General features: G+C 40.5%; 1 protein-coding gene across 1 annotated transcript; it reads left to right on the top strand.

Annotated features, from left to right (window-relative positions):
- Positions 1-7,317: 7,317 nt before the first annotated feature.
- Positions 7,318-10,416, top strand: sox11a (SRY-box transcription factor 11a). Its single transcript, XM_085143545.1, has one exon. The coding sequence runs from the start codon at positions 7,573-7,575 to the stop codon at positions 8,662-8,664; it is 1,092 nt and encodes a 363-aa protein (XP_084999671.1). The 5' UTR covers positions 7,318-7,572; the 3' UTR covers positions 8,665-10,416.
- Positions 10,417-10,662: the final 246 nt, after the last annotated feature.

The raw sequence follows: 10,662 nt of genomic DNA on the forward strand, positions 1-10,662 counted from the left end.
TAAATTGGAGATTTTGTGTCGCTCATATCAGATCTGTGTTAATATTTTGTATGCAGGGATAAATCCTGCTTATTTTTTTGAGACATAGATTACCTCCACAAATTACATTAAGGAGTTAAGAAATCATAATAATGTTAATAATGATAGATAGATAGATAGATAGATAGATAGATAGATAGATAGATAGATAGATAGATAGATAGATAGATAGATAGATAGATAGATAGATAGATAGATAGATAGATAGATAGAAAAGTAGAGTCCAATGAATGCAGCTTAGCCTTTGCCTATCCCTAAGTCTCTTCCAATGACCTTTACTGTTAAGATAAAGATAGCTCTTGGCACATACAGAGGGATGTGGAGGATTTGCAAAAGTGGACATTTATGAAAATCTTTCTTGAAGCCTGTCTTAGAAATCCTTCAGAGGCATGAAGGAAAGGGCAGTGAGTCAGTATATGGAGAAGACATACTGAGACTCTGATACGGATGGAGAAAATACCAGTCTATATGTGCATATGTAATGCAAAGTAAAAAGGAAGTCACAGGACTCTATTGAAGATTTTTTTCTCCCTTTTTCTGTGGCACCATTGCTCTCTGCAGACATACAGCATAAATATGTTTGAGGAAAACTTTACTTGCGATTCAGTCAGCATATAAAAGATGATATTGAAGTGACCTTCTGTATTGACTTTAGTTAGTATATAAAGGAGTGTAAAACCCGCATGCAAGACAATACATTTTTTAATGCTCGACAGACACAAAATGAATGAGTGAATGCGATGAATGAGTTTGCAAAATGAATTTGGTTAGTCTCTTTGAATTGAGAATTGCGTGCAACATCACCAGAGTTGGCTCAGTGTCTGGGAGAAATTAAAGTATGCTTTCATTGTGGGCCACATGATTCTGATTGTGTTTACACAGTTGTACAGTGTTTACTTAGGAACTTTTACAGTCATGCGGAAATTACTTTTTTTTTTTCTTTTTTTCAATTTAGACTTTCTGGTTTCTGACTAAATAAAGCTGTTGAGGGTATAACTAATTTTGCTTCAGGTTTTGGTGGTTATTTGTCACTATATGTGGTTTGAGGGATTGATTTTCTCCCTCCCACTACACTGATGAAACTCCTCCTGGAGGTTCCTCTGGGAATTCATCTTGTGCTGATAACTTTGAGCTATCTTATCTGGTCACTGTTCAAACAAGAGTGAATTCTCAGATTTGCTTCAGGTGTTTGTCTCTCCAAGGGTCCATTTCTTCTTGTTTTTGTTTTCAAGGTTAAAGCCTGATTGATGTGGTTGATTTTCCCAGTGCTGTTTTGTCCAGCCACGTTGAAGCGCTGTGATTGTTTAAGAACATAAAAACTCACCAGACTGTAGGATATACGTTTTTTCTTTAGACATTGGCTGCTTTTTCCTCTTTTTCAGTCCAGTTCTTGTACCTGACCATTTACACATAAAACTGACCTATGAATCAACCCTGCATAAAAAGGGCATCTAACATAAGGGCATGAACTTGTGTCGCATTTTAAATTGTATATTAGCCAAAAATAGCATATCTCAGCAGGGTGTGCGGTGTGTTCTTAAACAAATTTAAGGAAACTAAACAGAGGCTCTGTCGTGGTTCAGGTCTGCATTTCAGCCAGACTTGAGCTGGTGGTGTTGGTGAGCTTGTCATAATTGATGGAATTATCAATGCAGAAAACTACAGTCAATTCTTGATCCAACATGCAGCTTTGTTTTTTAGCAGAGCAATGATGCCAAACACAATGCCAATGCAGTAAAAGCATACATGAATAGAAAAACACTATCAGAGCCCGGACCTCAACATTTCTGAAGCAGTGTGGGATCATCTCGACAGAGAACAGAACAAAAGGGAGCCAACAGCCAAAGAGGAGCTTTGAATGTCCTTCAAGAAGCCTGGAGAACTATTTCTGAAGACTACTTAAAGAAATTAGAAGAACGCTTATCTAAGACAGTTGAGAATTTGTTGAGGAACAAATTCAAACTGTCTTAGATAAGCTTTCTTCTTGAAGCTTGTTGGAATTTTACTCACTCTATTTATGCCTTATATATGATTCCATGCATGGTTAAATATGTTTCAATATATTTTTGCAACTATTTCACATTTTCCACATTTTCCTATAAAGCTATGAAGGAGGGTAGGTTCAAGTCTTTTACACAATACTGTAGATACCCCACATTTTAGCTTAGAACTGTCATTGCATGGGCGTTTTTTTTTTGTGTAGTCTACAATAATGAATTTACCTTAACTATCAATAAAAAAGTAGATGTGAGAAATCTGTGAAAAGAAAAATAAAACCAACAAAACCTGAATCCATTTTTTTTCAGTTTTCTATCTACTAATTAAAAAAACTCAACAGCCTAACAAAATCCTGCCTAGGATCTGTCCACGGGGCAGGGATTCTCAATTTGTCATGCTACTTTGAACTGTCAGGATTCGACTGCTGGTGCAAAGATCATAAACCAGTAAAACTTCAGAGCACAGGATGTGAATGAGAGTGACTAAGCGCACTGGAGGCCCCACACTAGTCTCTACACACTATCCTGTAGTCAACACTATCTTATCTCGTGAGAGGGCAAGTCTGGGCTGGCTAGTTGGGAAGCAGAGCCGCGTGGCTTCAGTGGGAAAAGTTCGCTAATTCTTAGAAAATGAACTTCTGAGTGAAACACGATCAACATATCTAGGTATCTTATCCTGATGTTTTGCTACTTGTTTAACTAGAGCAACAGCATTTTATTGATGAATTATTTTGACCACTCCAGACACCTAGAAACTATAAACAATCTCTTTATTATTTCTGGTGGCAACATGTAGTTTTTCAAAACTACACATTATCGCCATTTCTTCTCAAATGAATAAATGGAGAGAGCACGACCTCATGAAACGTTTCCTTGATTCTTCTATAAGCCTCCACCAATATGTAAGAGTGCAAGACCTGACCTGGAGCCATACAATCCATCAGTATTAGTCTTACACGGACTCTAGACTAAACACACTCTCATTACAGTTGCTGTGAGTGCCTGGAGGGCTCTTCCTCCACCCAAGTTTATTAACACAAGGCACAAGTACAATACAAAACTAGGTACCCGGGACTCTTACAGTAAACACTGCTTCGGTGCTGCTGGTACATAATTAAAGGATTTAAATAGACGGAGCTTATGGGGAATGACATGGCAATATGATTACTGTAGAACGTACTGCACTGTGTAAGCCAGTGTTGCTCCAGGATGATGTAATCCCTTTCAGGTCATTTTGGGTTCCCTCTGCTTTGTAGATCAGATCTGCACTGTGAGCTGAGACAAGAGAGCTTTTATGCTTTTTTAAAAAAATTCTTTCACTGAATTCAAACAGTTGTCATCTCCATAGAGGCTGCGTATACGTAGCAAGCTAATAAAAGTCTAATTCACATATCCCACATTCCTAAGTGAAAGAATTGCCTTAGTCACATAGTATTCAGTTACCATACTTGTGTTCTACACCCACACTGTTCCTCGTGTCTCTCTCTGGCTGCACTGAAAGATTATAGTCTCCCTGTGGAATTATTGCATGCTGGAGTGGTCGAGTATTTAAAGACGTGGTTGTTGAATTTGGTTATATCATCACTGATGAATGTAGCATGTGCATTTTTTATTTAAGGATAAGTAGCAATGACGACAAAGTCATTATAAATCATAATTAAGTATAATTATAATAATTATTATTATTACAAATGTGAAATGCCATTATAGCTGGTGTTTACCTTATGGTAATGTATATGACTCTGTAAAGTTACTCCTTAGGTAATATCCACCATACATCAAACATACACGTCCAATGCAATTTGGGGCACTTTAATTCTCGTAAAACACGTTCGTGCACAGATTCTCGTGTAGGAATATAAATTTACTTAACAAGACGCACTGACATGCTTCCGTAACTTGGGAGCTGTTGCAAAATAACTGTACGAAGGGTACCTACAGTTTTGGCCTCTGACTGTATTTGTGTATCCGTGTGACAAACATTTCCAGCAGAGTGCTCAAACGTCAGCTGTTTACATTCACGACATGATACTCAAGTCTCAAGTATCCGCCAAGTATCAGACCTTGAGAGACAGAGGCCACATCAAGGAGGTCAACAAAGAACCTGACACCCTGGAGATACATTTGCATCGAGTCGAGAATGTAAAGCAACAACAAGACATAAAATGGCCTTGGAGGAACCAAACACTCCAGTGGTAAAACAACTACCCACAAACTGCTGTGAGATTACCCTCATTGTCAAAGCTTTTCTTATCTTGAGAGAGAAAGACAGCATGATCTTTAAGGAATGAGACCACAGCGACAGACAGCCAGTAAAATGCACACAGGCAGCTGATACAACTTGTTTTAGTATCATCTCACAAGTTAAGATAACAAACTGGGTTGCGGTAAGTGGTATAAACTTACAAACAATAAATCGTCAGACTCATAAGGTGGATAATGCATGGCTAGAGATGACTCTGTGTCTGTGGGTGAAGTATATTCACTTGCACACTGCTGGAACTTGTTACATTATTTCTATGCATAACATCAGAGCAACATTAAGTGACTCCGCTGCACGGGCCTGAAAATACCAATTTACTGCACGCCAATAAGCATTATAACCTGAGTTTATAGGATATCCAAGAGTACATTTGTCAAGTGAACAGTTAATTTGCGTTTTCCTGTGCTATAAAAACAAGCCCAGCTGCCCCACCGCCCGCTTTCAGGCCCCCACCGCTTCTTTACCCCATTGTGAAGCCATCAGATAGTGGCTTCCAGGACTCCACACCTGTCTCAGGGCTATGCAGAGGAGATGGATCCATGCATTTTGAGCATCAGATAGCCTCTAGCAAGGGTTAGTATTGATCTAACGCTTCACTGGCCCTTTGTGAGAGCAGCAGCTGCTTTGGGGGGCTTTTAGATAAGCAATGCAAAGGGAATTGTTTCTCCTGAAACCCTCTTTCAATGTTCATACATGAAAACCATCACTTAATTCAACACTCCATCGCTTTGGAATAAAATGTCCTCTCCCTTGACACGCACACACAAAAATCAGCAAATAAGCATTAAAGCATTTGCCTTTGGGGTATTAGGAAGGGTATTAAAAAGCAAACATGATAATGCAGCTTTTACTGTTTAATTATATGTAATCTCTAGAGTGAAAATGAAAAAAAAAAAAAAACGGCAAATTTCAGTGTCCCACAACTCTCTTCATTCTGATGACAGTCCCAGTCACTGAATGAGGCAGCTGGAATGGGTTGTGTGGGGGGTAATACCACTGGTGCATCTGTGTGAGACAGGCATGGCGATGAGACCCTCCCTAAGATGACTCACAGGCGGTATGAGCTGACACCAGCACCTCATTCACAGCCAATAATGAGCCATGCTAATGAGCAGGACAGCCGCCCTGCACGCTCGTCATTAAGCAGTCTTGTGATTCATGTCCAGCATGGAACCATCATATAAAGAGATAGGGCTGGGTATATATATATATATATATATATATATATATATGTGTGTGTGTGTGTGTGTGTGTGTGTGTGTGTGTGTGTGTGTGTGTGTGTGTGTGTGCAGCTCTCTTCTACCTAAGTTACCTAAGTGGAATATTAAACGTTGACATATTCACTATATTGACAATTTCATTCAAATATTTGCAGTCACTGGCACAAATAAATCACACCTACATTTGAGGCTATGCCATCGGTTAATTTGACATAACCTCCTTCACCACATGTGAACTAATCAGAAGATCAAATACTGCTCAAATTAATTCAACAGAAAAAAAACAGGCTGACAATAAAACATGCATGTGCATGTGCCAACCCCATGAGACTCTGGCTCTGACACATATATCTGATAAGGCTTAATCAGCAAGGGGTGGTCATGATAAAGCATTTCAGTCCTATCTCTGTCTGGATAGACAGACACAGAGTTTGCCTCAGTGTTCCAAGGATGGAAAGGCAAGACGCCCTCTATCTCAGCATTTCTCTTCTTAGCCTTGTCTCTTTTCCCCCTGTGTGCCTCTTTTTCCCCATTTCTCTCCCTCTCTCCACTACCTTCTGTCTGCCTTTCTAGCTCCCTTTCTCTGTATCAGGAGAGACACTTCTTAAACCCCAGCTGGGGAAAATACGGTGGCTGGGTGGGGGGAGGGTTTCAAAAGGGTAAGTGATTGCCCTCTAGGGGACGAAGCAGAGAGAGAGAAAAAAGCAGGACGCCTTATCGCCCCAGCCTCCAATAGCACTGCTGGCTAGCACCTAGCGCCAAGGGGGAGGAAGAGGGTGGAGGGTGTGCGGGAGACGCCAGCTAGATGCTACTCTGCTTCTTGACACAGCAAACTCAGCAGGGAGCCTTCCATCCATCCCTGGCTGTATGGGCTCGATTCAAAGCTGTATACACTAATGTTACCATCTGAATAAGGGTTATTGATTGAATCGCATGTTTTATATGAGCATCTATTGAAATATATATATATATATATATATATATATATATATATATATATATATATATATATATATATATATATATGGCATGCTTTTGTGTTTTACAGAAACCCAGTTTTACATAGTGTCAGCACAATTACATTAATTACTATTTATACGCATGACGTGTTTTTCTCTTATAGCTGTATTTTTACCCGTTGGGGTCTATGTGATGCTGCAGGTGTTTAAAGCGCTCACACACTATAAACAAGAGCTGTGAGGCAGAATGTTCTACTGACCTATTTTCTTAATTCAAGCACAGACATGGAGACGCGCAGGAACGAGCCACGCCAAAACATGTGATAACACGTGGCTACTCAAAACACATACAAAAAAGTGTCAAACGTACAATGTTATACATAAAAAATAAATTAAAAAAACAAAACTACAAAAAACAAAGTCTTCCTCAAAAGCCATTAACGGCTACTAAAATGCATCCTTCTACAACAGACAAGCAGACGTACCGACGCATCCAGGCGCCTGCAACTGTGTCCAAGCGCCACCTTCAGTACTCAACCTAAGGAAGAAGAAGGGGAAAAAAACAATCATACAGCCTACATCTTTTTCCTCAAGATACATATGCAAAATTGTATTTGTTTTAAGAGCAACTTCTCACATTTTTTAAAGTTAAAGTAAGGAAACAGACATATATCTTATGTGCGCTTTGGCGCATGACGCTCATCTCAAGAGCGCATTTCGTTAACTGTGTGTTTAATATGCCTGTCTCGGCCGGCGTGTTGCCCCAGACGTTGTGTACCACAAATCCCCACCTCCACTCCAATGAGAGCTTCGGGAGGGAGGAATAGGGTTACGGGGAGTCTTGGATGGAGTCTGCTGGGCGGAGTGGAAGGGACGTGATTGGATGAGTGACTGTGACGCAGGGGACATGAAAAAGCTGATAACTAGTTAAGAAGGCAGTTTGTAACTCTGGAAAAAGAGTGCAGAGCTTGAGACACAATACGCAGAGGACGTGAACGAACCGGCGCAAAATACAGAGAGCTGAGCCGTCTTGGCAGTGTGGGGCCGTTAAGACACTGCAGCGTCCGGAAACAAAGTGACTTTGAAACAGGACAATGGTGCAGCACACGGACAACAGCGAGACGGATGGGAGCATGTCCAGGGAGGCTACCGATTCGGAGGAGAGTGAATTTATGGCATGCAGTCCGGTAGCGATAAACCCGGACTGGTGCAAAACAGCCACCGGTCACATCAAGAGACCCATGAATGCATTTATGGTGTGGTCCAAAATCGAGAGGAGAAAGATAATGGAGCAGTCGCCGGACATGCACAACGCAGAGATTTCCAAGCGCCTGGGGAAGAGGTGGAAGATGCTCAAGGACAGCGAAAAGATCCCGTTTATCAGAGAAGCCGAGAGGCTGCGGCTAAAACACATGGCTGACTACCCCGACTACAAGTACAGACCGAAGAAAAAACCAAAGCTCGACAGTTCAAAATCATCAGCACCGTCTCCGGAGAAGTGCGGCAAGATTGCAAAGACTCCCAACAAGAAGAGTTCAAAGATAAAAACTAAGAGCGGCTCGAAATCCACGCACGGCTACGCGGAGGATTGCGTGTTTCCCAGCTTAAAAGTTGCAAAGACTGTAAAGAGTGAGCTCACCGATGAGGACGATGACGACGAGTACGAAGAGGACTACCGGATGGGGATTAAGACGGGTGAGGAGGAGCGCCTGAGGCCGTACAATGTAGCCAAAGTTCCCGCTAGTCCAACTTTGAGCTCCTCAGCCGAGTCCGAGGGGACGAGTATGTACGAAGAGGTGCGGAACAACAACAGACTGTTTTACAGCATCAAAAACATTACCAAGCAAAGTACATTGCACGCTGCTTCCGTCTCACCAGCATCCTCCAGGTCGGTCTCCACATCCTCCTCCTCGTCCAGCATCAGCTCCTCTTCCGGCGACGACGCGGACGATTTGCTGTTTGACTTTAGTTTAAATTTCGCTCCCAGCGCCCCGGGCTCTGAGCTGGGCAACCCCAATTCAGGAAACCTCTCCCTGTCTCTTGTGGATAAGGACCTGGACTCGTTCAGTGAGGGCAGCCTGGGCTCTCACTTTGAATTCCCAGACTACTGCACGCCAGAACTCAGTGAGATGATTGCCGGGGACTGGCTGGAGGCGAACTTTTCCGACCTCGTCTTCACATACTGAAAAAAAAAAAAAAAAAAAACAAAACCGAAAAAAACAGTTGAGCTAGTAATAACAGAGAAGGGAGATATGAAATTATATATGTCCTGGTCAAATTGTCCCCAGCCCTGCCTCCTGTTGGTTTTTTTCTCTTTTTTCTTAAGGGTCCTGGAGGGAGGTGGAGGACCAGGAGGCGAGGTGAGGTTTGAGGAATGAGATGCTTATGAAGCTGGTAGCAAAAAAAAAAAAAAAAAAAAAGCAAAGTCTGCAGACTTTTTTATCTGGCAGCATGACAGGGTTTTATGGATTGTTTTCCCTCGTAGGTCTGCATTTACTGTTCAGCTTAAAACGGACCACAAAGGGAAAATACATGAACTTCTATGCATCTTTTCCTCTTAAAACAACAACGACGACAACAACAACAAAAACTGCAGGGAGCTGAACACGGACTGTGTGGACTGTCTCAAAGCAAATCTGTGAACTGACAAATTGTTCAGGATGTTACTTTACAACGGTTTATGTAATTTTTTCTTAATGCCGCAAATGTTTGTTTGTTTGTTTTGTAACTGATTCCGTTTTACCTCCTGGTTTGGAAAAATTAAGCAGCCTAAACCTCTGCAGAATACAAGTGTGGAGGAAACATTTTGATACATAACAGACCTCATCTTTTTAAAAGAAAAGTAAGATATTTTCAGGCATATTTTTGTACAGTTGCAAAGGGAATGTTCTTACTGTGCTTTCAGTGAGTTTCAGGCACTTCTTCCCTTTATCATTTGTTTTTAGCATGCAAGGGAGTCCTGGTTTTAAGGATTAAGTTAAATTAAAACTTGCATCAAAAATGCCTTGTGATTTTAAACTAGGTTTTGTACAGTTGTAGAGCAGATTTGTTGAGTATTTGTAGACGATACAATGGCATCATGGGGAACACATACCTCAGAGCTGGAACTAGTTTCAAGATTGTATATGTACTGTAATATAGTAAAGTTAGGAGTTTATGTATATCATACTCGTGATATGTGGATGGGTCCCAATCGCAGGTGTGAAACTGGATTTTGGTATTTTTTATGGCACATACTGTTTTTCCCCCCTTCTCATTTTTTTGTGCAATATATACTCTTAAGATACAGACCATCAACAATTGTAGCAAGTGATGGAAAAACAGACTTGTGCACTGTCAACATCATTTCATGTTATGATGCTGAAGCCTGTCCAGGCAGGAAAATAAACAAATCAGCTGGAACTGATACAAAACAATTTAATATGGCCTCATGGTGTGATACATGCTATTCAAACACATTGATATCGCAATTTGAATGTTATTTGACGCATGATATCAGATAATGGGCATATCTGACACCAAACATCTTAAACCTGACTGCAAATTAGGGAAAAAAAAAAATCATACTAACTCCAAAAGGGCATAGTCTCATACAGTGGTGGTCTGGCATTTTTAACAAGCAAGCAAAAAAAAGAACATTCCATAGTCCTGTTTCATGAAATGAAACTTTATTTTAAAACTGAAGACTGCCTTCTTTTTTTAAAACATTAACCACAAACCTGTATTTTTTATTTCTTGCACTTAAAAAAAGCAGATATTGTTTATTTTTATGTGGGTCTTACATATGAAGTTTGTTTGATAAAAAAAAAAAGGTTTTGGAATATGACCTAATTATATGCCAAGACATTTTGTTGGGAAGTTCTAGGCAGTAGTTACTTCACATTCCAAGTGTGAATCTGTCTCTGACTCATCTTTTAATAAATAAGTACCTACCACCATCGACTGTCCTTTCAGTTTGTGAATATATGTACACAGATGTGTTATTTGTTGCGTTTGAAAAGGATGTGATGACGGAATGATGCCTATTTTGTATTTAGGCGGATTCTTTAAATGGATGGGCTCAAACTACCATGTGAATTCACATTTAATAAAAAGAAAAAAGGAAAACACTTTTAAACTACAGCGTTGAGGTGCTTTTCTATTCGTCTTCTTTTTCAAATGTGTTGTTTTCTGGATTTTTTTGG

The sequence above is a fragment of the Neolamprologus multifasciatus genome, chromosome 19 (genome assembly GCF_963576455.1).
Source record: "Neolamprologus multifasciatus chromosome 19, fNeoMul1.2, whole genome shotgun sequence".
NCBI classification, from domain to species: domain Eukaryota; kingdom Metazoa; phylum Chordata; class Actinopteri; order Cichliformes; family Cichlidae; genus Neolamprologus; species Neolamprologus multifasciatus.

What these genes read in the sequence shown, in the direction of transcription:
- sox11a (XM_085143545.1), top strand. Translation starts at nt 7,573, where the DNA reads ATGGTGCAGCACACGGACAACAGCGAGACGGATGGGAGCATGTCCAGG.